The sequence below is a fragment of the Phocoena phocoena genome, chromosome X, assembly GCF_963924675.1.
Source record: "Phocoena phocoena chromosome X, mPhoPho1.1, whole genome shotgun sequence".
Taxonomy (NCBI): Eukaryota; Metazoa; Chordata; class Mammalia; order Artiodactyla; family Phocoenidae; genus Phocoena; species Phocoena phocoena.
In genome coordinates this window covers 87,369,939-87,397,549 of record NC_089240.1, presented here as the reverse complement: position 1 = coordinate 87,397,549, position 27,611 = coordinate 87,369,939, and the positions used below count along the sequence as shown (strand labels likewise).

Here is a 27,611-nt window from a genome sequence, read left to right as displayed (position 1 = left end):
CTGCAGCGGCAGCCCAAGCTCCTCCCCAGCACACAGCACACAGGCTCGCTCGGAACCCCACTCCAGCTGCTGGCGACTGTGCCTTTAAATTGCTGCTTTCAGAGGGTGCATCTCAGGGGGAGGCGGGAGGGATGGAAACATCTTCCTACAGTCTCCCTCTTCCCTCCCCTCCAAGACTCTCCAGGGTTTAGAGAGTGACTGCTGCCCAAAAAGAATCTCCTTCAGCACCCCAGCAGGCAGGCTGAGGCCCTCCGGAGCCCCAGGCGAGCCAGAGCAGGAGCAGGTTATCTGTGTCAGAATCACTTCCAGGGGAATAGTTCTGGCCCCTGACTGGTAAGGACAGGGCAGAGAAGAGAGAAGAGGAGAGAGCGTGCAACTCCTAGCCCGGCCCTCCTTGGGTTCCATGCAAGTGGCCCAAGTAGGAAGAAGGCTCTGTACTTTCGGCGTTCCCGCCTGGATACTCCCTCTCACCTTGGCAGCCAGGCTGAGAAAGGACTCCAGGGTCCCCGCAGAATGACAACTCTTGTTCCAGCAACCCTCTCCTTCCTTCTCCTCTGGACCCTGCCAGGGCAGGTCCTCCTCAGGTGAGCTGAGTGGGGGTAAGAAGGAGATGCATGCAAATACTGGCCGGGGGTAGCACGGGCTCTGGCACAGTTTCCTTGAAGTTTACAAAAAGCCCACAGTCTGGAAGGCTCCAGGGGAGGACACACCCTCCCCCAGTCAGATCCCAGGAGACTTTCATAAAGGATGTCAAAGCTCCAGAGCAGGTGGGAAGGCTTCTGCATGGGTGAGACTTTCCTGGGCCAGGGTAGGGGCTAGGGAGTGAGCCCCAGAACAGAAGCCATCTGTCCTGTCATGCAACCCTATCTCCCTACCAGCTTGGCCACACGTTCCTCAGATCCTTAAAAATGACACCAACATCTGCCAGCTGTTCACCCAAGAGACTTCAAGGAGTAAGGATTTTCCCAAAAACACATCACAGTGATGTTGGCTGAACAAACCTTGGCCCTCTGCAGTCACCTTACCCTGCCCAGGGGGGAACCTGTCTACTCGCTGTCCCTGGAGGGGCACTAAGTGGCCATCATTTCCTGGGCTTGGGGGCAAGACATGCTTTGGGCTCCTTGTAAATGGCCTTCTACCCATTCTCACTTTCTCATTAGACCAGGAGCCATTCTAGGTGGATAGGGTGAGCTGAGGAGGAAAGATGGCTGTGCCTTAGGCTGAACTGGTCAGAAGAATGCCTCCCAAGGTGGAGGCAGGTGAGTGCCACCGCAATATCGTCCTCCTCCTCTTCGTTCAAAGAGCACGCCAAGATCTGCTTGCCTCTGAGGAGCCTCCTGCCTCACTGGTGGCAGACACATTAGGGGGCAATCAGGCAGGGATGCAGTGGGTGGGGGGCAGTGATAAACTTCTTCAGAGTGAAAAGCAGCCCGAAGTGCAATGGCAGCTCAGCTGGAGTTGATACGAGGATGCAGGCAGAAGGGGGCACCCAGCTGACGCTTGCTGGCCCTGCTGGAGGGGAAGTTGCCTCAAGGCCCAAACTTTGGTGGTAGCATTCCCACTTGAGTGATTGGAGCAAGGCAGGCCCTTAGGAAATCTTGAGACCAAATCCTTCATTGTATTTATGGAAACTGAGGCCTAGAGAGGGCAAGTGACCTGGCCAAGGTCACTTAAGTACCCAGCAGCAGAATCAGCGTTCTCCCCTTACCCCATCCCAAGGCCTTCCATGAGAAAGATTTTCAGCTCTGGAACCTCCCTAGTCCTGCCAGTGTTTGGAACTTTCCAGGAATGAAAGGGAGCAAGGAGAGGCCGCACACGGTGAGTCTGCTTTCAGGTCTGCAGACAAGGTAACCCTGGAAAAGCGGGGCTGCCACGGCGGTTGGGGCCCAAGACAGCTGAGCCCACAGCCAGTCCCAGGGTCCTGGGGCTGGAGCTAGCGGGAGAGGTGACATGAGAGTGAGGTTGAGGACAGTGGAAAGGGTCTGGCTGCTCCACCTGCAGGGCCACGTGGCCTCCCGGCAGGCAGGTGACAAGCAGCCAGCAGCAGCACCTGGCCAGTGTGGACACCCCATGGTGAAGCCACGCACTTCTGCTTGCACCAGCACCACCACCCGCCTCCTTGGGTTTTCAGAGCCTGCTTAGGCCACCTGCTCTGGCCGCCCCCACTCAGGGCCAAGGTGGCCTCTGGGTTTCTGTACTTCTCATTTTGCAAGTGGGCACCTAGAAACCCATCTCCTAATCCTCCTGCCTGATGGAGAGATCAGCCAAAGTGGGGAGGGAACGAGGAAGGAGAGGGTCTGTGATAAAGGCAGAATACAACAGATCTCAGTTATTAATTCTTTATCTCTCCTGTCCAGGGTGGCCTTGGCAAAAGAAGAAGTCAAATCTGGGACCAAGGTGTCCCAGCCCATGTCCCCCTCTGATTTCCTGGACAAGCTTATGGGGCGAACATCTGGATATGATGCCAGGATTAGGCCCAATTTTAAAGGTAAGAATCATTCATCCTACAAAATACCCTTCCCTCCCCACTTCTTTTGGGGACATACTGCCGAGCTAGCCTCCATTGCCTACCTCAGGGCCAGGAGGCTGGAGGTACAGGGCTGGCTCTCACAGCTCAGAAGGAGTGTCCCCTCCCCATCACCCATGGGCCTGTGTGCCAGGCACTGCCTTCTCCCAGCAGTACCCTAACCTCAAGCTCAGGGAGGGAGTCTTGGAAATTTCTCCCAGATTCCTGGAATGCCCTGCCAATATGGCTGTGCTTTGCTACTCTTAGGCCCACCTGTGAACGTGACCTGCAACATCTTCATCAACAGTTTCAGCTCCATCACCGAGACTACCATGGTAAAGCATTGCCCTGCTCCCGCTTCCACTCTGGTGTGAATGGGTGAAGCCCAGCAGATAGCAAGACTTTCCTCCCTCTGCCATCCTCTCCCTGTTTCAGGGTCATGGCTAAAGCCATGGGATGTCCAAAGTTGGTCACTGGGAGTTTATCTTTCCCCAGCCCAGGGTTTTAGTGGCTAAAGGCAGACTAGCCTAAGCAGCAGATGGTCCAGTTTGGCAGGTAGCTTGATGCATAACCTCAAGGCTTGGGAAATCAGATAAACCTGTGTTCAAACCCTGACTCTACCATCTCTTAGGCAGGTTACTCAAATCTCTCTTTGTCTCAGTTTCCTCATCTGTAAAATGGGGATCTTAACAGCACCCTCATCTCAGGGTTGACATGAGATTTAAATGAGATGATGCATATGAAGAAAGCGCTTAGCAGAGAGCCTGGCACACAGTGTTTAATAAATGTCTTTTCCCTTCCCTTCTTTGCCATGTCAGCCCAAAGCAGGCTCCTCCCACATTGGAAAATGCCCACTGCCCCTGAGATGTGCTCCCAGCGTTTCCTCCTCATGGCCCTCCTGCCCAGGTAGGCTTGCTAGGCCCCTGCAATAGCACTGCCTCTGATGGGCCCATCTCTGTTCAGGACTACCGGGTGAATGTCTTCTTGCGGCAGCAGTGGAACGACCCACGCCTGGCCTACCGAGAATATCCTGATGACTCGCTGGACCTCGATCCCTCCATGCTGGACTCTATTTGGAAGCCAGATCTGTTCTTTGCCAATGAGAAAGGGGCCAATTTTCATGAGGTGACCACAGACAACAAATTGCTGCGCATCTTCAAGAATGGAAATGTGCTCTACAGCATCAGGTGCAGCTGGCATACAGCCAGGCGAGCTCGGGGCAAGGGGTAGAGGCTGAGGGGTGGGTGGAGGGTTCCCTGTGCTGTGCTGAGGCCCAGTAAGCCAGCCTAACTTCTTTCTTACTGACCCTGCCAGGCTGACTCTCATTTTATCCTGCCCAATGGACCTGAAGAACTTCCCCATGGATATCCAGACCTGCACGATGCAGCTGGAAAGCTGTAAGTATCCCTAGAAAGTCATAGAGTGAGGCCTGAGATACCAGCTAGTTAACCCCATGCCATGATATTCCAGACAGGATAAGGGCAGCCCAGAGTGGGGATGAACTTCCCCAAGCACACACAGTGAGCTCTTGGCACAGGTGAGACTAGAAGCCAGGGCTTGCTAACACTCAGCCCAGTGTGCTTTTCCATCCCTTCGCTATTGGCAGGTCTGGCTGCCCCACAGGGCTGGGGAATGGGAAGGCTCCAGCCTTACATACAAATGTGCTTATGCTGGATATGGAGGGTCATTTGAAGGGTACCTCCTCTGTCCAGATATAATTTCCGTCTCACAGTGCCTGAAGTAATTCTACCTTTACTTCCCCTGAGTTAAGACATTCAAGATGCCTATAAAAATCCAGAGTTGGCAGGGAAGGCGGGAGTCTTTGAACCCTGATTCCTTGTGAACACATAATTTTTTTAACTGAAGTATAGTTACAATGTTGTGTTAATTTCAGGTGTACAGTAAAATAATTCGGATATATATATATATATATATACATTCTTTTTCGGATTCTTTTCCATTATAGGTTATTACAAGATATTGAATATAGTTCCCTGTGCTACACAGTAGGTCCTTGTTGTTTATCTATTTTACATATAGTAGTATGTACAGATAGCTTTTGTAGAGAGGTGGGAGAGGACAGTTCTAGGCATAGGACAGTGCCCAGGATAGCAAGGTCAGCCAAGGGCTACCAAGGGCAGGGGGTGCCAACCTGCAGAGGCTGCCCTAAGTGCAGAGAAGCTAAAGGATAGCAAGGCTGGACCATCGCCCATGTCCATTCCTTTGCCATCTCCTGGACAAGTGAGACTGTGAGATCAGGAGATATCCATTTGATCCTCAAAGAAGTCTTGTCAGGCTGTTTCCAACATATAATAATAGTAATGGATAGAATATGTCCTATGTGGTCAGCTTTTTAGAGTTCACAAACCACCTTCATATCCAGGTCCTCATTACCCCCTCTGAAAAGTAGGTGGAGCATTTTACAGAAGGGGAAGTGACTTGCCCAAAGTCACAAAGCTACTCTGGGCCAAGGCCCTACACTGGACATCCGTGAGCCTTGGTGTTTCTGTTCCCATTTCTACCCGACGTGTGAGTATAGTCACCTACGTGACAAGAGCCTTCACATACTACTAGCTATCTGTGAGCAACTTGGCATTTTCAATGTTAGCTCCCAATTTGCCCCAGGTCAGGACTCTGGCTGAGAGTCTGTGGTATGCACATTGTCCCATGCATGACTGGCAAGATATAAATAGCTCTTTCCTCCCTGGAGTGAGGTGGCAGAAGCCCCAGCTCTGAGGCTGGCTCAGCTCAAGACGTGGTCGGTACACATGCTTACTCCCCTGGGTTTGAGATGGGGCAGGAGGTTCCCAGCTGGTTTCCTTGACATCTTTCCAAGCCTTTTGATGTGCTTTCTAGGTCTGCCAGAATAATTTCTCTTTGGGCCTTTCTAAAGCTTGAGAACTAGGTAGGAGAGGAATCTTTCTGATTTACCCACTTAGGCTGGGCCCATGAGGCAATTGACCCTCTTCCGAATGGTTTTCCTTTCCAAGATGAGCATGAAACTCCTAAAACCCAGGCCTTATTCCTCATTTGTTCTTTCCTGCCAGTTCTAACCCTCTCCCTGCCCCCGTCCAACCACCACACTCTGCAGTCCTCTGCCATCTCTATCACTTTCAGTTGGCTACACCATGAATGACCTCGTGTTTGAGTGGCTGGAAGATTCTCCTGCTGTCCAAGTGGCTGAGGGGTTGACTCTGCCCCAGTTTACCTTGCGGGATGAGAAGGATCTAGGCTATTGTACCAAGCGCTACAACACAGGTAAAAATCCAAGATCTTTACTGGCTGTGGGCCACAAGAGGGCCTCCAGATGGGAGGGAAAGGGGCAAGGCAGCTAGCCTCTACTGAAGGTCCAATCTGTACCAGATGTGGCGCTAAGTGCTTCATATGACTTATCTCATTATGGTAGGGGTGATCAGCCCCATTTCTCAGAAAGAGAAAACTGAGGTTCTAAGAAGTTGAATCAGTTGGCCAAGTCACACAGCTAGTAAATGGTTGATTTAGAATTCAAATCCAGATCTGTCTAATGCCAAAGCCCTTGTTCTTGTCCCTATCACACGCTGCAGAACAAATGGTCCTGTGCCAGTGAGTGGCAGGAGTGTTCCACCTGTCCTGGGGCCAACTTCACGTGGAAAGTGGGGAATCTACATCTGGGAGTAGTCAATGAGTTCACTGAACCAGGAGAGAAGAGAATTCAGGTCACCAGCTGGCTTACCATCCATACCTCCTACCACTGTCCCCACTGCTCAACTCTCATGAATTGGCTTGGTTTCCCAGGTGTGAAAAGCATGCCAGGAAATGGAGAGGAGCTGGTTTTCCAGCCTGAACGTCTGTCCCCTGCAGCTTCCCTAATCGCTGCTAGCTCCTCATTTCCCCTGGCAATTTGGCTGTGAAGAGCTATGACCCTGAGATAGAGGCCACAAGCTGAAGAGGGGAGATCACACTCCAATGGTGTGCTGATGTGCTTTGGGTGCAGCCCTATGAATTTGTGTGTGAATGTGGAGGTGCAGGTAGCTGGGGAGACGAATGAGCCACTGAATTTAGAAAATGCAGGTGTGAGTGGAAATTGGTATAACCTTTTTTAGGGGGAAAAACTGGCATTTTGTATATAGACTGGTGGGTTTTAAATTTTGGTATGCATTATATTTCCCTGGGGAGCCTGTTAAAATATTGATTCCTGGGTTCTGCCTCTCAGAGATTCTGATTACATGTGCTTGGAGTGATGCCCAGAAATCTGTGTTTGAACAAGCATCCTGAGGATTCTGATGCAGATGGTCCAGGGGGCACGCTAAGAAACTTTAGTCTGGAAGCTAAATTTGTTTCCCTACCTGTTGATCCAGGAATTCCACTGCCTGGAATTTATTATGAGGAAATATTCTGAAATATCATATTGACTTTAGACCCCAAGAGGGTTCCTGGGTCACTGTTTATACTAGCAAAAACTTGGAACTGCTCTAAATATCCACCAATAGGGTGGAAGTTAAGTAAATTACATAGCCCATCTGCTTGGTGGGATATTATCCAGACGTTTAAAAAGAATGCTTGCAAGGTGCTTATATCAACATGGGAAACTTCAAGTGGAAAAGGGTAAGATTCAAAGTTGTATACACAGAATGATTCTACTGTGATGAAAGAAACAAACCAAAAGCATGTGTTTAAAAACCCTGGAAGGAAATAGCACTAAGCGTTTCTAAAGCGGTATGATACAACAGGTAAGAGCAAGAACCCTGGAGTCAGATAGAGCTGAGTTTGAATTCTGGCTGCACCATTTACTAGTTGGGTGCCCTTGAGCAACATAACTTAATCTCTTTGAGCCTCGGTATCCCTGTCTATAAAATGGGAAATAATAATTTGACCTGCCCCAAAGAGTTGCTATGGGATTCAAATGAGATAAACTATATAAAGTCAGGGCACTTAGTAGGGGCTTGACAAACGTAAGCTTATGAATATTATTATTCTTTCTCTACTTCTCATTTTCATTCTGTGCTAAACAAGTGTTAATTTTGTCATTGAAAACAAAACTGCTATCACCAAAAAAAAAAAAAGGAAGGAAGGAAGGAAAGAAAGGAAAGAAAATATGGATACCTAGCCAAAACATGTCATGGCAAGAAGCCCACGGTGGGTGGACTCAGGAAAGAGTAAGAGATCACAGCATCACACAGCATGTCAAAGCCATAATCAGTCACTGATGAAAGCACTAACCTTGAGGGATCAGACAGTCCTGTTAAGAGTAAGCCTAGGCCAGAATAAAATAATAATATACACATCCTCTGTTTTTTGCTTTGGTTAGCCTAAGCGTCTGCTGCCAGAAGCTCTGAGCTAGTGTTTTCTTAGCCTTGGGGATGGAAAGCAGGGTAAAATGAAGGTGGCTGGCAGAGGAGGCGAGCATTGGCACATGTGCCTGGGGCCAATGCACTTTTTGTGGATGGAATAGAATGCTGCTGCCAGATGCTTTCTGGGAACCCGCTGCCTGCTGTTCAGAGCTGGTCTCTGTTAGACATTGTTTCCAGATGTTTGCTATCCTGCTCTTACTTGCTTAAGACACAGGCAGTGTCTATCTCAGTGAATCATTGCCAGAGAGCTTCAAGGGTCCCAGCACGCACAAGCTAGGCTGCTGAGATTTGAGTGGAGTATAAGCTCATTTTGTTAATCATGATAATAGTACCAGCTACCTACTGTGCTCAACACCTCAAATACATTATCTCATTTAATTCCTACAACTGCCCAATGATGGAGTTGATATTGTTGTTACTCTATTTTACAGGCAAGGAAGCTGAAGCTTTAAAAGCTTAGGTGTTTTGCCTGAGGTCACACAGCTAGTGAGTGGAAGGTTCTGGATTCAAACCCATACAGTCTGGCTCTGGAGCCCTCCCACCCTTAATCCTCTTGCAGTGCTGTCACAGGGAAGGCCTTCTGCTGGCAACTAAAGTGCTGGGAGCAAGAGGTCAAGTCCCCAGTGGCTTCTCTGAGAGTTGCCTCAAAACACGCATCTGGTGCTCCCTGGGGCCATTTCGAAAGGCTCATTTATTGGCGCAGGTTAGGTGCCCAGAGGCTGACCCACAGAAATAGAGCTGCCCTTGTCCTGCCTCTCAGGCTCAGCTGCAGGCTGGCGACCTGGGGCCTGATACCTCACCTCTTTCCTTGCAGGGAAATTCACCTGCATCGAGGTAAAGTTTCACCTGGAACGACAGATGGGCTACTATCTGATTCAGATGTATATCCCCAGCCTACTCATCGTCATCCTGTCCTGGGTCTCCTTCTGGATCAACATGGATGCTGCCCCTGCCCGGGTGGGCCTAGGCATCACCACTGTGCTCACAATGACAACTCAGAGCTCTGGCTCCCGGACCTCTTTGCCTAAGGTGAAGAGACATGCAAGGGAACTTGCTTGCCATAGAGCTCCCCATTTCCCATTCATCCCCTGTTCCCTCCTGCTGACTATTTTCCTTGGATTTAAGGTAGAGAAGAGCCATCGAGCAAGAGCAGGTGGCCTGCATTCTCTTCCCCCAGAACATACCGCTAATAACATTGCCAACAGTGTGGAGGCTGGGGTTGCAGATGCTGTCTGGCTGGGGAACGAGTAGAGACAGTGCTGACTTACTTTGACTTTCATCAGGAAATACTAGCATGTCCAAGATTAAAAGACCCTTAGCAAGTAGAAAGTCCCACTCCCTCATGGTACAGATGAGGGCATTGCAGCCCAGAGAGATAGAATGACTTTCTCAAGGTCATGCTTCACAAGAAACAATCAAACAATCCGACATCTGTTTCTTGCTATGTCGGAAATCGGATACTATTACAAAAAACTCTAGAGACAATGTCCCTTCTTTTGGGGTGAGAAAACTTTGAGGTAGCAAATAGCAATGAAAGTCAGTAGACTCTGATCACCTAGGGCCTGGCGATATTTTGATTATGCAGAGAGATTTGTGCTGATGGAACTGGGCCTAGGTTCTCCCTGCCTCATGTCTTCATGTGCGGAATTTAGAGGTCGTCACCTCAATGTCCTTACAGTCAGCAAGGCTCTGAGAAAATCAGGGAGCAAACTCATTCATTCATTCAATAAATATTTACTGAGCATGTACTATGTACCAGGCACTGTACTAGGCCATGGAGAAATAATGGGAAACCAAAACAACACAGCTTTTGCAGATCTTCCAGTGAATATATTCCCTCTTGCTCTGTATTGATGGAAACCAGGCGCTGTGATGGCCCATCTCCCAGTGTTTATTTTTAAGAAGATTTTTACTGGGGACTTAAACAGGGGGTAATCCAGACACCCAGAGTTAATTTACAAATTTGCTATATAGTGGGGAGGTGGGGGTGGGGGTAATAGTGGTTAAGAGTAACAGAATAGAGTCAGGTAGATTTTGATTTAAGTCCCTGCCTTGTCATTTACTAATGGTGATCTTAGGTAAAGACCTTAATGTCTCAGTCTCCTCACCTGTAACATGGAAATATTACCTCTTCCATAGGGTTATTGCAAGTAATAAATAAGATAATGTATGAACACAGAGAACAGTGTTTGCCACATAATAACCACTCAATAAATGTTAACTATTGTTATAATTATTAGGAGTCTAGGTGGAAAGAACTGGGTGGTAGACCTAGGCCTAAAGCAGCTGGTGGTGTTTCCAATCATTTTTGAGTCACCAGGAAACCTTTGAGGTGGTCCTAAGCCCTCTGGTGATAAATAGTGACAAAACTCAGATTAAGATCTAATGTCCTGGGCTTCCCTGGTGGGGCAGTGGTTGGGGGTCCGCCTGCCGGTGCGGGGGGTGCGGGTTCGTGCCCCGGTCCGGGAGGATCCCGCATGCCGTGGAGCGGCTGGACCCGTGGGCCATGGCCGCTGGGCCTGCGCGTCCGGAGCCTGTGCTCCGCGGCAGGAGAGGCCGCAGCAGAGAGAGGCCCACGTACCGCAAAAAAAAAAAAAAAAAAAGATCTAATGTTCTAGGGGAAGTTGTCAGAGATCACTTCCTATACAAGCATACTTCTTTTTTTGTTGTTGTTTTTTTTTTTTTTTTTTGCGGTACGCGGGCCTCTCACTGCTGTGGCCTCTCCCGTTGCGGAGCACAGGCTCCGGACGCGCAGGCTCAGCGGCCATGGCTCACGGGCCCAGCCGCTCCGCGGTATGTGGGATCTTCCCGGACCGGGGCACGAACCCGCGTCCCCTGCATCGGCAGGCGGACTCTCAACCGCTGCGCCACCAGGGAAGTCCAAGCATACTTCTTTTTATTGCACTTCGCTTTATTGCACATAGCAGATACTGCGTTTTTTAACGACTTGAAGGTTTGTGGCAACCCTGCATTGTCAGATGATGCTTAGCATTTTTTTAGCAAAAAGTATTTTTTAATTAAGGTATACACATTGTGTTTTTAGACATAACGCTATTACACACGTACTAGAGACTACAGTGTAGTGTAAACATAACTTTTATATGCACTGGGAAACCAAAAGATTTGTGTGATTCGCTTTATTGCAATATCTGCTTTATTGCAGTGATCTGGAACTGAACCCACAATATCTCTGAGGTAGGCCTGTAAATGTATTTCCTAAATGGACAAGGATATTGAAGCGGCTCTGAGAGGCATACTGGGATTAGGCGAGGGCTACAGGGCCAGGTGGAGCTGCAGTAGTGGCCTTGTATGAAGGCCAGAGGCAGAAAAGTAGTTCAGACCTAAGAACCTGCCCTTGTTTATTGCCACTGCCACATAGGAAGGAGATTCTCCTCTAACTCAGGGAAATGCTGCAATTTATGCCTTATTATTGCTGAGAGAACTTCTTCCTCCAGTCCCCTCCTGTAAGCAAGCGCAATCCCTCTGCTCCCAGGAATCACTTCGTTTTCTCTTATGGAAAAAATGGACTTTGTTGGAGGATTATTTGATTTGGTTTGACTTGGGGTGCGGGTTGCCGTATTTGATGCCTTATCAGATTTTGATGACCTTTTCTTTTTATGTATATATATTTTTATTGAAGTATAGTTGATTTACAATGTTGTGTCAATCTCTGCTGTACAGCAAAGTGACTCAGTTATACACATAGAGAAATTCTTTTTTCATATTCTTTTCCATTATGGTTTATCACAGGATATTGAATGTAGTTCCCTGTGCTATACAGTACGACCTTGTTTTTAATCCATTCTATATATACCAGTTTACATCTGCTAATCCCAAACTCCCAGTCCTTCCCTTCCCCACCCCACCTCCCCTTTGGTAACCACAAGTCTGTTCTCTATGTTGGGGACAATTTCTTGGCCTCATTGGCCAAGAAGCAAAATATGTAGGCATAAATAGTTTCATTGGCCAGCCCCACAGAGCAAGGGACTAAGTCAGGGAACTTCCGCTCACTCTTGAGTTTCTGCAACATTAGATTTTATGGGAACCCCAAGAAAAAAGGTAGTGCCAGGTCAGGGGCTTCTGAAAGCCACAGCAATTCCACCCCCAGTACAACTCTAGTGTCCAGGATGAGAGCAGCAGAGGCTCGCTTTGTAAGGGAACTCAGCTGGGATGGCCATTCCCCATGCTCCCGGAAGCCACTCCTTCTTTGCCTTTATGAGGGCTAGGGCTCTCAAAGGCACCCATGGCTGTCTCTTTGCCAGGTTCTTGATCTACACGACTGCAGGTGGCTCAGTGCATAATGGAAGGGTTAAATGGAAGTTTCTACCAGACACTGACAGATTAGACCTAAAGTTTCAGTGGGCAGGAGGGACCCAATTCTTTCAAAATCTTGTAATCTAAATGGCTCACAGCGCTTGGGGCAAGTAGTAACAAGGAGGGCCAAGAGAGCAAACAGAAGCCAGCAGAGACAAAAACGAACTATCCATCCATTCATTAATTCAAAAGATACTTACTATGTGCCAGGCACTCAGCTAGGCACAGTGAACACGATGGAAACAGTCCCTGCCACTGAAGAGCTCACAGTCTAGTGAAGGAAATAGCCAGATATATTTGATGGAGGCTAAGAAGGTGTAGGTAACCTGAGCACGTACAGTAGGGGCAACCAACCCAAACTAGGATGATTAGGGAAGACTTCTCAGAGGATACGGTATCTGAAGTGAACGTTTAAGTAAAAGTTATCGAGGTAAAGGAGAGATACAGAGAGAGATTATCTCCTTGGGAGACAACTGAAATTGATCATCATGGCAGGGTCATAGATTGCAAGGGGCGAGACAAGGCTGAAGTAGTAGGCAGGGGCTAGATGTCATGCTAAGGGGAGCATTGACTGTATCAGAAGGATAATGGAGAACGACTGAAGGGTTGTAAGCAGAGGAGTGATATGATCAGACTTACATTTTCAAAACAAAATTCTGGCTGCTGTTTGGAGAACAGATTGCAGGTGGCAAGCGTAGATGCAGGGAGACCATTTAGGAAACTGTTGCACTCCTTCAGATGAGCCAGGGTAGCAAGTGGATGGATTCCACAGATATTTAAGGTGTATTGTTGACACATGTATTGTTAACAAGACTTTCTTCCTGCTGCTTGAGGTGTCCTTTTCTTTTGATGGTCCAAAGTCCTTAGTGGACCTCCCTTGTCATTACCTCATTAAGGATTTTTGTAGCACTTAACATTCCTGGGGGCACAGTGGGACTGGGAGATGGTGAATGAAATAGGATGACCTCTTAGTAGGTGGCAAAGTGGAAACACCAAGGGATGCTTAATCAGGGTTGCCTAGCAACCCACCACTACCATCTCAGTGGAACTGCCTTAAAAGAAAAAGAGCAGGGTTTCTCAATTTTTTTTTTTTTTACACACACTCACTGTACTTTATTTTTACAAGAGATAAATAAACTGACACCAAGCATTGTAAATGGATGACCACAACAAAAGCAACAATGATTGCAATTACCAAACACGAAACACACTCATACTAGGTCATAATATTGACATTCAGTCCAGTAATCCTCCACTGTTAACAGCTCCTTTACTTTGCAGTGAAACTTGATTTGTATATTTTTGCCTTTGAGTCCTTGTGGGATTTTTTTTTATTCAAAAAGAAAGTCACAAAAATTATAATCGTCCTCATCAGTTCACTCAGTCCCATGCAATTAATTTTTTTTTCATCTTCATATTTTGTTAGCACTTTTATGAATCCATCAGTTTTCCATTAGAGTTCTGAAAATGCTTATTCATTCAGTTCGGCAGTATAGTCAGTTACCAGAAACCTGTACTTGTCAGAGTCTTTTCCATGAATTCCTTGAAGATGAAACACTTTTATAGGAACATTTTTGCAAAAGCATCAGAGTACACCCAGAACTGTCTGTAAATGACAAAAGAAAGACTTAAAAATGACCACGCTTAGAGATTTGATGAAAGTTCATAATAAGGAAATTGACAAGGAAATTTAGTTATTTCTGAGATATACATTTTAAAGTAATAACTAGAATTATGACTTATAACATTATACCAGAACATATAAAATTTTTAGAAATTTCATATAATGTCTGAAACATTTATATTAATATATTTCCATACAAATAACCCAAAGAAAGTTTAGTATTAGTTGTTTTTTGTTTGTTTGTTTGTTTATACAGCAGGTTCTTATTAGTCATCAATTTTATACACATCAGTGTATACATGTCAATCCAATCGCCCGATTCAGCACACCACCATCCCCACCCCACCACAGTTTTCCCCCCTTGGTGTCCATACGTTTGTTCCCTACATCTGTGTCTCAACTTCTGCCCTGCAAACCAGTTCATCTGTACCATTTTTCTAGGTTCCACATACATGCATTAATATACGATATTTGTTTTTCTCTTTCTGACTTACTTCACTCTGTATGACAGTCTCTAGGTCCATCCAAGTCTCAACAAATGACTCAATTTCATTCCTTTTTATGGCTGAGTAATATTCCATTGTATATATGTACCCCAACTTCTTTATCCATTCATCTGTTGATGGGCATATAGGTTGCTTCCATGACCTGGCTATTGTAAATAGTGCTGCAATGAACATTGGGGTGCATGTGTCTTTTTGAATTATGGTGCTCTCTGAGTATATGCCCAATAGTGGGATTGCTGGATCATATGGAAATTCTATTTTTAGTTTTTTAAGGAACCTCCATACTGTTCTCCATAGTGGCTGTATCAATTTACCTTCCCACAAACAGGGCAAGAGGGTTCCCTTTTCTCCACACCTTCGCAGCATTTGTTGTTTGTAGATTTTCTGATGATGCCCATTCTAACTGGTGTGAGGTGATACCTCACTGTAGTTTTGATTTGCATTTCTCTAATAATTAGTGATGTTGAACATCTTTTCATGTGCTTCTTGGCCATCTGTATGTCTTCTTTGGAGAAATGTCTTTTTAGGTCTTCTGCCCATTTTTGGATTGGGTTGTTTGTTTTCTTAATATTGAGCTGCATGAGCTGTTTATATATTTTGGAGATTAATTCTTTGTCCGTTGATTCCTTTGCAAATATTTTCTCCCATTCTGAGGGTTGTCTTTTCGTCTTGTTTATGGTTTCCTTTGCTGTGCAAAAGCTTTTAAGTTTCATTATGTCCCATTTGTTTATTTTTGTTTTTATTCCATTACTCTAGGAGGTGGATCAAAAATGATCTTGCAGTGATTTATGTCAAAGAGTGTTCTTCCTATGTTTTCCTCTAAGAGTTTTATAGTGTCTGGTCTTACATTTAGGTCTCGAATCCATTTTGAGCTTATTTTTGTGTATGGTGTTAGGGAGTGTTCTAATTTCATTCTTTTACATGTAGCTGTCCAATTTTCCCAGCACCACTTATTGAAGAGACTGTCTTTTCTCCATTGTATATCTTTCCCTCCTTTGTCATAGATTAGTTGACCATAGGTCCATGGGTTTATCTCTGGGCTTTCTATCTTGTTCCATTGATCTCTGTTTTTGTGCCAGTACCATATTTTCTTGATTACTGTAGCTTTGTAGTATAGCCTGAAGTCAGGGAGTCTGATTCCTCCAGCTCCGTTTTTTTCCCTCAAGACTGCTTTGGCTATTCAGGGTCTTTTGTGTCTCCATACAAATTTTAAGATGATTTGTTCTAGTTCTGTAAAAAATCTCATTGGTAATTTGAAAAGGATTGCATTGAATCTGTAGATTGCGTTGGATAGTATAATCATTTTCACAATATTGATTCTTCCAATCCAAGAACATGGTATATCTCTCCATCTGTTGGTATCATTTTTAACTTCTTTCATCAGTGTCTTATAGTTTTCTGCATACAGGTCTTTTGTCTCCCTAGGTACGTTTATTCCTAGGTATTTTGTTCTTTTTGTTGCAATGGTAAATGGGAGTGTTTCCATAATTTCTCTTTCAGATTTTTCATCATTAGTGTATAGGAATGCAAGATTTCTGGGCATTAATTTTGTATCCTGCAACTTTACCAAATTCATTGATTAGCCCTAGTAGTTTTCTGGTGGCATTTTTAGGATTCTCTATGTATAGTATCATGTCATCTGCAAACAGTGACAGTTTTACTTCTTCTTTTCCAAATTGTATTCCTTTTATTTCATTTTCTTCTCTGATTGCTGTGGCTAGGACTTCCAAAACTATGTTGAATAATAGTGGAGAGAGTGGACATCCTTGTCTCATTCCTGATCTTAGAGGAAATGCTTTCAGGTTTTCACCATTGAGAATGATGTTTGCTGTGGATTTGTCGTGTATGGCCTTTATTATGTTGAGGTAGGTTCCCTCTGTGCCCACTTTCTGGAGAGTTTTTATCATAAATAGGTGTTGAATTTTGTCAACTCTTTTTCTTCATCTATTGAGATGATCATATGGTTTTTCTCCTTCCATTTGTTAATATGGTGTATCATATTGATTGATTTGTGTATATTGAAGAATCCTTGCATCCCTGGGATAAATCCCACTTGATCATGGTGTATGATCCTTTTAATGTGTTGTTGGATTCTGTTTGCTAGTATTTTGTTGAGGATTTTTGCATCTATATTCATCAGTGATATTGGTCAGTAATTTTCTTTTTTTGTAGTATCTTTGTGCGGTTTTGTTATCAGGGTGATGGTGGCCTCATAGAATGAGTTTGGGAGTGTTCCTTCCTCTGCAATTTTTTGGAAGAGTTTGAGAAGGATGGGTGTTAGCTCTTCTCTAAATGTTTGATAGAATTCACCTGTGAGAAGCCATCTGGTCCTGGACTTTTGTTTGTTGGAAGATTTTTAATCACAGTTTCAATTTCGTTACTTGTGATTGGTCTGTTCATATTTTCTGTTTCTTCCTGGTTCAGTCTTGGAAGGTTATACCTTTCTAAGAATTTGTCCATTTCTTCCAGGTTGTCCATTTTATTGGCATAGAGTTGCTTGTAGTAGTCTCTTAGGATGCTTTGTATTTCTGCGGTGTCTGTTGTAACTTCTCCTTTTTCATTTCTAATTTTATTTATTTGAGTCCTCTCCCTCTTTTTCTGGATTAGTCTGGCTAATGGTTTATCAATTTTGTTTATCTTCTCAAAGAACCAGCTTTTAGTTTTATTGACCTTTGCTATTGTTTTCTTTGTTTCTATTTCATTTATTTCTGCTCTGATCTTTATGATTTCTTTCCTTCTGCTAAGTTTGGGTTTTGTTTGTTCTTCTTTCTCTAGTTACTTTAGGTATAAGGTTAGATTGTTTACTTGAGATTTTTCTTGTTTCTTGAAGTAGGCTTGTATAGCTATAAACTTCCCTCTTAGAACTGCTTTTGCTGCATCCCCATAGGTTTTGGATTGTTGTGTTTTCATTGTCATTTGTCTCTAGGTATTTTCTGATTTCCTCTTTGATTTCTTCAGTGATCTCTTGGTTGTTTAGTAACGTATTGTTTAGCCTCCATGTGTTTGTGTTTTTTACGTTTTTTTCCCTGTAATTCATTTCTAATCTCATAGCGTTGTGGTCAGAAAAGATGCTTGATATGATTTCAATTTTCTTAAATTTACTGAGGCTTGATTTGTGACCCAAGATGTGATTTATCCTGGAGAATGTTCCATGTGCACTTGAGAAGAAAGTGTAATCTGCTGTTTTTGGATGGAATGTCCTATAAATATCAAGTAAATCTATCTGGTCTATTGTGTCACTTAAAGCTTCTGTTTCCTTATTTATTTTCATTTTGGATGATCTGTCCATTGGTGTAAGTGAGGTGTTAAAGTCCCCAACTATTATTGTGTTACTGTCGATTTCCTCTTTTATAGCTGTTAGCAGTTGCCTTATGTATTGAGGTGCTCCTATGTTGTGTGCATATATATTTATAATTGTTGTATCTTCTTGGATTGATTCCTTGATCATTATGTAGTGTCCTTGTCTGTTGTAACATTCTTTATTTTAAAGTCTATTTTATCTGAGTATAGCTACTCCAGCTTTCTTTTGATTTCCATTTGCATGGAATATCTTTTTCCATCCCCTCACTTTCAGTCTGTATGTGTCCCTAGGTCTGAAGTGGGTCTCTTGTAGACAGCATATATATGGATCTTGTTTTTGTATCCATTCAGCAAAACTGTGTCTTTTGGTTGGAGCATTTAATCCACTCATTTTTAAGGTAATTATCGATATGTATTTTCCTATGACCATTTTCTTAATTGTTTTGGGTTTGTTTTTGTAGATCCTTTTCTTCTCTTGTGTTTCCCACTTAGAGAAATTCCTTTAGTATTTGTTGTAGAGCTGGTTTGGTGGTGCTGAATTCTCTTAGCTTTTGCTTGTCTGTAAAGCTTTTGATTTCTCCATCAAATCTGAATGAGATCCTTGCTGGGTAGAATAATCTTGGTTGTAAGTTCTTCCCTTTCATCACTTTAAGTATATCATGCCACTCCTTTCTGGCTTGTAGAGTTTCTGCTGAGAAATCAGCTGTTAACTTTATGGGAGTTCCCTTGTATGTTATTTTTCCCTTGCTGCTTTCAATAATTTTTCTTTGTCTTTAATTTTTGCCAGTTTGATTACTATGTGTCTCGGCATGTTTTTCCTTGGGTTTATCATGTATGGGACTCGCTGCACTTCCTGGCTCTTTCCTTTCCCATGTTAGGGAAGTTTTCAACTACAATCTCTTCAAATATTTTCTCTGGCCCTTTCTCTCTCTCTTCTCCTTCTGGGACCCCTATAATGCGAATGTTGTTGTGTTTAATGTTGTCCCAGAAGTCTTTTATGCTGCTTTCATTTCTTTTCATTCTTTTTTCTTTATTCTGTTATGCAGGAGTGAGCTCCACCATTCTGTCTTCCAGGTCACTTATCCGTTCTTTTGCCTCAGTTATTCTGCTATTGATTCCTTCCAGTGTAGTTTTCATTTCACTTATTGTACTGTTCATCTCTGTTTGTTTGTTCTTTAATTCTTCTAAGTCTTTGTTAAACATTTCTTGCATCTTCTCGATCTTTGCCTCCATTCTTTTTTTTTTTTTTGCATTACGCAGGCCTCTCACTGTTGTGGCCTCTCCTGTTGCGGAGCACAGGCTCTGGACGTGCAGGCTCAGCGGCCATGGCTCACGGACCTAGCTGCTCCGCAACATGTGGGATCTTCCCGGACCGGGGCACAAACCCATGTCCCCTGCATCGGCAGGCGGACTCTCAACCACTGTGCCACCAGGAAAGCCCCTTTGCCTCAATTCTTTTTCCGAGGTCCTAGATCATCTTCACTATCATTATTCTGAATTCTTTTTCTGGAAGGTTGCCTGTCTCCACTTCATTTAGTTGTTTTTCTGGGGTTTTATCTTGTTCCTTCATCTGGTACATAGCCCTTTGCCTTTTCATCTTGTCTATCTTTCTGTGAATGTGGTTTTTATTCCACAGGCTGCAGGACTGTAGTTCTTGCTTCTGCTGTCTGCCCTCTGGTGGATGAGGCTACCTAAGAGGCTTGTGTAAGTTTCCTGATGGGAGGGACGGGTGGTGGGTAGAGCTGACTGTTGCTCTGGTGGGCAGAGCTCAATAAAACTAATTCTCGGGGCTTCCCTGGTGGTGCAGTGGTTGAGAGTCCACCTGCCATTGCAGGGGACATGGGTTCATGCCCTGGTCTGGGAAGATCCCACATGCTGCAGAGCGGCTAGGCCCGTGAGCCACGGCTGCTGAGCCTGTGCGTCTGGAGCCTGTGCTCTGCAACGGGAGAGGCCATAAGAGGCCCGCGTACCGCAAAAAAAATAAAACAAAACTTGACGCTTGACTGTTGATGCGTGGAGCTGGGTTCCCTCCCTGTTGGTTGTTTTACCTGAGGCAACCCAACACTGGAGCCTACCTGGGCTCTTTGGTGGGGCTAATGACAGACTCTGGGAGGGCTCACGCCAAGCAGTACTTCCCAGAACCTCTGCTGCCAGTGTCCTATCCCCACGGTGAGCCACGGCCACCCCCCGCCTCTGCAGGAGACCCTCCAACACTAGCAGGTATGTTTGGTTCAGTCTCCTCTGGGGTCACTGCTCCTTCCCCTGGGTCCCAATACACACACTACTTTGTGTGTGCCCTCCAAGAGTGGAGTCTCTGTTTCCCCCAGTCCTGTCAAAGTCCTGCAATCAACTCCCACTAGGCTTCAAAGTCTGATTCTCTAGGATTTCCTCCTCCCGTTGCCGGACCCTCAGGTTGGGAAGCTGGACATGGGGCTCAGAACCTTCACTCCAGTGGGTGGCCTTCTATGGTATAAGTGGTCTCCAGTCTGTGAGTCACCCACCCACCAGTTATGGGATTTGATTTTACTGTGATTGCGCCCCTCCTACCGTCTCATTATGGCTTCTCCTTTGTCTTTGGATGTGGGGTATCTTTTTTGGTGAGTTCCAGTGTCTTCCTAGGGTTTCTCAATCTTAGCACTATCATCATTTTGGGTGAGATAATTTTTCTTTAATGTGTGGGTTGGGAGGGGCTGTCCTGTGCACTGTAGGATATTTAGCAGCTTCCCTGGCCTCTACCCACTAGATGCCAGTTGCCAGCACCACCCCAAAATTGTGCAACCAAAAATGTCTCCAAACATTTTGAAAGGCCCCTGGTGGGGTGGGGTTGGGGGGAGTCAGCCCTGGTTAAGAACCACTGAGGTGGAAGATTTCTCTAGTGAGACCTGCTCCTTACCTGGAGTCTGCAGCAACCTCACTGTCCAACATAGCAGAGGCTGATGAAAAAAGTTGCCTGTCATTAGTCCTACTCCTGCTGGGGAGCCCCATAAGGTGAGCTCAGCTGCTCAAAACAATGTACGGAGGTGATCTGATTGAGGAAGTGAAAGGACTTCATAAACCTGAGCTCTGGCCTCCCTTCTGGTCTCACCCAGCCACAACCCTGTTTCAGGAGAAGTGAGCATTCACTCTTCACAAGGGAAACGGGAGAGAAAAGTACAGTCATCCCTCAGTACCAGTGGGGGATTTCTTCCAGGACCCCCTGCAGATACCAAAATCAGCAGATGCTCAAGTCCCTTACATTTGGCCCTTCGTATCCTCAAACGCAGAACCCATGAATACAGAGGGCTGACGGTACTTAAAGGCTACCAAGGCAGGTAGTAGAAGAGAGCACTAAGGAATGGATAGGCAGAAGCCAGCAGTGCCTTGAAATGAGAGAAGCATCCATAGCCGGGGGTGATTTGTACACTCCATTGGGATCCCTGCCCTTTTCTGCTCTTCATTGTAAGACATGAGGCACTCACTCACCACTCAGTTCAAACCCCCACCAGGGTCTCTCACAAAGAACAGCAGGAAAAAAATCACAAGGTCAAGGAAGAATAGGGTTGGAGGAAGGAAAGGAAGGACCTCCTAGTCTGATATTGATACTACAGCCTAGGTAAAGGGCAGCACCACTGAATTGAAAGCCCAGGATCCCCAAGCCCTACTGCTATCTTCTCACTGGGTAATCTTGGCTAAGATTTTTCCCCTCAAGGCCTCCAATGTCCTCATGTGTCTCACATGGGAATAACGCACCCCACCCAATTACCACCACAGCTGTGATGACCCTAGGAGAGAACAGAAGGCAAACAAATACAGCATTCATGTTCATTGCTTTTTATTGAAGGAAAAGAATCAGAAGGCAAGAATGAAAAGAATAATAAGAAGCAGAAGCAGAAGTAAGGAAAGAGGAAAGAAAGAAAGGAAAAGAAGTGTAGGGAGGAAAGGCAGATGGAAGGGGAGGGTGGAGAGGGCAGAGAGGTGAAGGATGATGGGTAGCCCGATCTCTTTGACATGGGCCTTCAGACAATGGGATATATCATGGGAAGCTTCTTTAAAAACCAGAAGAAATTCAGGATAAAACTGAAGAACAGCAGGCAGTTGATATGGGTTGGCAACTCACTGGACAGGCCATGGAAGGACTCTTGGAAAGTTGACTGCTCCATTGGCGGATGTTGCAGGTGTCCTACGTGAAGGCAATCGATATCTGGATGGCTGTGTGCCTCCTCTTCGTGTTCGCTGCCCTGCTGGAGTACGCTGCTGTCAATTTTGTCTCCCGTCAGCATAAGGAATTCATGCGACTTCGAAGAAGGCAGAGGCGCCAACGCATGGTGAGTATAACTAGGGAGGGGCCCACTTCCTTTCTCCTTTGGACTCCTTCCTCCCTACTACTCCTCCCACAAACCAAGACTTGACCTAGGCTGCAAGGACTAGACAGGCAATCAGGACCCTGGATTCTAGTCCTAAGCTGGTCACAAATAAGCTAAGTACTTTAACCTCTTTGACTCTATTTCTTTTTCTGTCCAATGGGACCTTAATTCCTGTAGGGCAGTCTAGCAGACTGATTAAGAGCATGGGCATAGTAAGCACTGAAAAAATGTTAGCCAATATTAGAACCTTGTCAAGTTAGTTAACATGAGATTGCTTTGAGAATAATTAGTGGTTGCTCCTGACTCTCCTCCCACCCAGGAGGAAGGTACCCCAAGTTGTCATATACTGTTTGGTGGTTAAGAATTCAGATCAGGCATTGTTGACTTTCTAGGGGAGCATTATAAAAGGGTCCCCATAACTAAACTGGAATTGAAAAACCACCACTTGCCTCTTCTGGCTGTTGGATTTCTTCACCTTGATCTTCATTGGGCACATCAGAGTTGTTGGGCATGAGCTGTTGTTCTCCCTCGCTCTTGTTTGTTAACCCCATTTCTTCTACAGTAGAGTGATCACCTGGGGAAATAGAGTAGGGATTTTGTCATCATGACAACAGAGGCAGTTCTTCCTCCCCACCATTACCCAGACCATAGGTGCTAGGTATGTTGCCATGACAACAGAGGTGCCAGGGCCACTCTCACAGAAGCCAGTGCCCAATTATGAGCAAAGCTAAAAGCCTTTGCTGAGCTACATACTGGTCACTTAATCATCAGACACACAGAGCTCTGGCCTGTCTTGAGCTCTGACTCCTTGTTTTCTGCCTTATCTGGAGGCTCCAAAGCCAAGCGGCAGGCACATATGACCTCTTGGGGGAGAGGAAACAATGTTCTATCTAAGCCCACTGGCTCTAGCCTGTCGGGGCCACTCTAGCACTAAGGTTCTTCTCTCTTCTTAACATCCCACCTCCCACTTCAGCTGCTCCTGGAGTACCCTTACCATATGTCTGCACTAAAATTATCCTCCGGGATTTCATGTTCCTTGCTAAGGTCCCTTTCTGCTGAGGGCAGGGCTCCTGCCTCATCTAGTGGTTTGTCAGAATTTATCAATTCTTGCCTGGCTTCAGTCCTTGAGTTGTGTCCTGGGAAGCCCGCCCTCTAGTGGATTGATCCATAACTACATCTCCTTGAGTAGGACCGATTCTTCAAGAGACCTAAAAGCCTTCGTATCCAATTCTGAGACTTAGAAAAAAATATATGGACTTGGCAGAAGGGCAAGAAAAGTAGATGCACCCTTTTCTAAGCTAACTGTCCCCACCTCCTTTTTAGCTGTGTCAAGCCTGCCCGCAGGTACCAAAATCTTATCTTTATAGGGGTTTTTATCTTGATGCCTTCTCAATGCCTACCTTGGGAAAGAAGAGCAGGCTGCCAACCAGTTCCAGAGTCCTTTTGCCAGCTAGATTGCCTGTGTGGGTGTCCCGGCAACAGAAGACTGCTGCAGTTACTGTAGAGCTACTCCAGGTTGACACTAGTCCCGCCCCCTTCCCTGCACCTCTCCAACCTCCAACTGCCTACAGCCTATCCCCTCCTGGTCATGTATAGGGTGATCCTGATTTCATAATGAAGTCTGTCATAACCCGTGCTCAATATTTGCAAAGTTATAACATCAGCCTGGGCCCTGCTTAGGCACCTGGATCCTGCCTCAAAGTGGACTGGGCTTATGATTAATATAAATAAAACCTGAAAACCAAAACCTGTGCCATTAGTCCTGTCCCTTTTTGAGTTTCCTAAAGCCACTGCCATCCCAGAAGAAATGTAGCAGAATCCTAGAGGTCACTGAGCAGGTTGAAAAAGTTGATGCAGGGTTAATCCATTTCTAGAACCTCTCTCTGGGCCCTGCTGTTCCAGCTAGAGCAGCAGCTTTTAGTCTTGAGAGGAGCCCTCTTAAGGGAGAGAGAGAATCCATATGATTTTCAGGGATCCCTTAGTCAAGAACAAGTTAGGAGTATTCTAGAAGCCAGCCAGCTGTTCACCCAGCTCCAGAGTTCATTCTGTTCTTCTCAAATCTCTCCTCAACCACCCATCTCCACAGCACGGTGATCTCCTTCCATGTCACGGTCTAAAAATATTGGCTTGGCCAAAAAGTTCATTCGGGTTTTTGGGCAATCCAATAGCTCAATTTTTTCCCCCAGACATTTCCACTTTGTCTTCCCAGCTAGTCTAGAAACCCCACAGGGAAGAGTCTGTCTCTCCTTTTTTATAATCTCAACAGGCCCTGGCACCAGGTTCTGGACACAGCAGCCACAGAATCTACTCCACCAACCTTTGCAGGCTGATTGGCAAGGGCTCTCTTTCAAGATGGAAAGAGAAAAAGCCTTACCATTATCAATAGAATGACTTGAGAAATGGAAGAAATTTCAAAATATTGCCAAATCCTCTCAGGCGCTTGATCCCAGAACCCTGCTTGCCTCTTTCCATCCCCCAAGACCCTCCCCCATTCTCCAATTTCCTCTCTCACTTCAATATATATCACTCAATATCTATCCCCCCTTCCCATCTCCACACCGCGCATTCCCGCCCCAGCTTGGTTTTGGAATATCTTTCCTCTCTAGCTCCCCAGCCCTCCTCCCCTATAGATATCTGCCACAGAAATGTTCTATTTCAACAGCCATGGAAGCCACAAAGTGGAGTTTAAGTCTCCACTGTCCCTCACACACACAAACACACACACGCGCACACGCACCCCCCTCAGAATTTGTCCTAAATAGGTAATACCCAAATCCAGGATCCCCACCCTTGAATTTTAGGCCACTCATGTTTGCTCCCCCAACTACAAGTGGTGCAACATGTTAAAATTAAAAAGAGCCAAGGGTGACATTCTATTGGCCATATTTTCTCTCCTGTGTGAAATAGCTTTTTCCAGCCTTGGAATATTTCCCAATAATTCCCTTTAGATTTACTGTGATTGGAGAAAAGGGGAAATAATTAGATCTATAGAAACAGAAAGAGTAGTTGGATTCAACTCTCTCTTTCAGAGATTTTTGCAAACAAATATATTCCATGCTTGTATCCTCTGGCTGGAGAGCTGAGAGGATCAGGATGAGCAGCAGGGAACAGGGAGTCTGAGGGACTCTGAACTGGAAAGCAAAAGGAAAAATCATTTTATTTACCCCCTCATTGTTCACTTATGTGGGAGATATTTTGTTTGCCTCTAGTTCTTCATCTATAAAATGGGTCCAGCACAACCTCTCTGGTAGAAACAGTGTGAAAATGAATTACAGAATACAGATGAGGTGAGCCAAGGCCTGTGGTGACAGGTTATGTAAAGAACTTTCAGGAGAGAACTGAGGCTGCCTCACCACAACAACTCAGGGTCAAAGCACCACCACAGGAGTGAATTGCCTCTGGCCTACACGTGTACAACTCTCTTCACAAAGACTGGAAAAATCGAGGATTGAATAGCAAGGCTCCCTGGTGGGCAAACTTAGAGAGACCCTTCTCTATGCCAAAGGTGCCACTCTTTCTAAAGGCCGAAGGGCATCACGCCCTTGTGCAGTGTTGGGGCAAGGAGTAATTGCTTTTCCTGCCAAGTACTCTGTAGCTAAGATTCTCTTCTGAGTAGACTCTTCAGTCTGAGATCCTGAGAGGAGGCTGGCTTCATGAGAACAAAGCCGTTCCCTGTCCTTCACTCTGAGGCATGTGGTTCATCAGTCCATTCATTCATTCAACTAATGTCTACTGGGTGCCTATTGGATGCCAGCTCTGTGCTAGGCACTGGGGACACAGCAGTGAGCAAGACCGATGCCCTTTCCCACGTCTGTACCATGAGCCCACAGGAAGCAGAGAAAGAGGTGGGATCTGTTGATAAATCTCTGACCTAAGCTTGTCTGCCTCTGATGCCCAGTGACAGGCTAGGCCTTCTAGTGCTGTCATAATCAAGGCTCACTGGGGCCCACCACACCAACATCTCATCGATTAAACCACTTTTCAGTGGGTTACTATAGCTACAGAGATCTCATTATAAACATCCTATGATGTCCTTCTAACTGCATAGCATGTGTAAAATCTACTTTTATCTACATTTTATGTATATCTGTCACATCCATTCAACATACATGTGCCTTATTCTGTTTTAGTACTGAAAGCCCTAGTCTCAGGAAGCCCTCAGCCCTGGACAAACTGAGAAGAGAGTTGGCGCCATCCCACAAGGGGGCATTTCACTTCAGGTTATTTCTTACATAGCTGAAGCTTTTACTCCTGTAAACATCAATACTTTACAAAATTATAACCATCTTTGAATGAAGTATTTCTAGGTTTTGGTATATACTTACCTGTCGTCTGTCTAATTTCCAGGCTGTGAACCACTACTTCTGATGGCAGTATGTCCTTTAGAAGTAGCCAAAATTGGGCAGGTTTGGGTTATACAGAAACCAAGAGTAAATAGGCTCTGAGTGGGGCCCTGAAAGGCTCTTATATGAGTAAAGTTCTCTCTGTTAATCACTCAGGGGCTTTGGTTCTCTCTCTCTCTCTCTTTCTCTCACTCTCTCTCTCTCTCTCTCTCTCTCTCTCTCTCTCCTTTTCCCTCTCCTTCTCCCTCTCCGTCTCTCTCTAGATCTCCATCTATCTTTGTGGCCTTACCTTCTGGCTCTCAGCTGTGTTATAGCTACTTAAGATTGTCAGCTGTCATTTATTAGACAAACTTTGTGTAGTCTGCTACATTGCTTAATGCTTATATAAAAATTTACCTCTTCAGTGTTAATGTGTTCATCAGAATGCATATATTGTACATGAATGGAATGTGTATTGGGTAATAAATGTTACCCTAGAAGCACACGTATCTGCAAGAGCATGATCACCTTTACGATAATTCAGATAGCCCACTAGGTTATTTGAAGCTTTTGGAATTTTCAGCTTTAAGTCGAGATAAACATTTTTGTTAAGATACTATGTACAAGCAGAATTAATTTTGCAGCTTTTGGAAGTCATTAAAGTCAAGTTCCCAAGTCTAAATATCTCAGCTGTGCTTTCTAAAGGTTTCATTGTTCTGTTTATTCTATTTATTACCAGTCAGAGATAACTTGACATTGAGATGTCCCTCTTGCGGTGAGGTGGCACTTCACTGAGTTTTAGATGGCTCTAAATGATGTTATGCATTTTAAAAAGGCCGCTCGGGGCTTATCTGCAAATGGAATCATAACATATACCATCCATACCACATATAGCTGCTTAAAATACATCTATCTCATGAGTAGTTTTGTGGTCATAAAAAAACAGGCAGTGGGCCTGTGTACCCAGCCACCCTGTCTGCATAGCACCACCTGAGATATTTGTGTGGCCTGGTCTCTATTCCTCTGCCTTAGAACTGTGACCCCAAATTCTGCCTTTTCTTCCATGTAATTCCAGGAGGAAGATATCACCCGAGAAAGTCGCCTTTATTTCCGTGGCTATGGCCTGGGCCACTGCCTGCAGGCAAGGGATGGAGGTCCAATGGAAGGTTCTGTCATTTATAGCCCCCAACCTCCAGCGCCTCTTCTAAGGGAAGGAGAAAACATGCAGAAACTCTACGTGGACCAGGCCAAGAGGATTGACACCATCTCCCGGGCTGTCTTCCCTTTCACTTTCCTAATCTTCAACATCTTCTACTGGGTTGTCTATAAAGTGCTACGGTCAGAAGATATCCACCAGGCACTGTGA

The 27,611-nt window shown here is 45.3% G+C and overlaps 1 protein-coding gene across 1 annotated transcript; it reads left to right on the top strand.

The window, feature by feature from the left end:
- Positions 1 to 513: 513 nt before the first annotated feature.
- On the top strand, positions 514 to 27,611 carry LOC136143111 (glycine receptor subunit alpha-4). The gene is made up of 9 exons (XM_065901400.1): positions 514 to 584; positions 2,358 to 2,488; positions 2,774 to 2,841; positions 3,470 to 3,693; positions 3,821 to 3,903; positions 5,624 to 5,764; positions 8,651 to 8,865; positions 21,735 to 21,884; positions 27,321 to 27,611. Exons 1-9 carry the CDS (start codon positions 514 to 516, stop codon positions 27,609 to 27,611), a joined length of 1,374 nt encoding a protein of 457 aa, XP_065757472.1.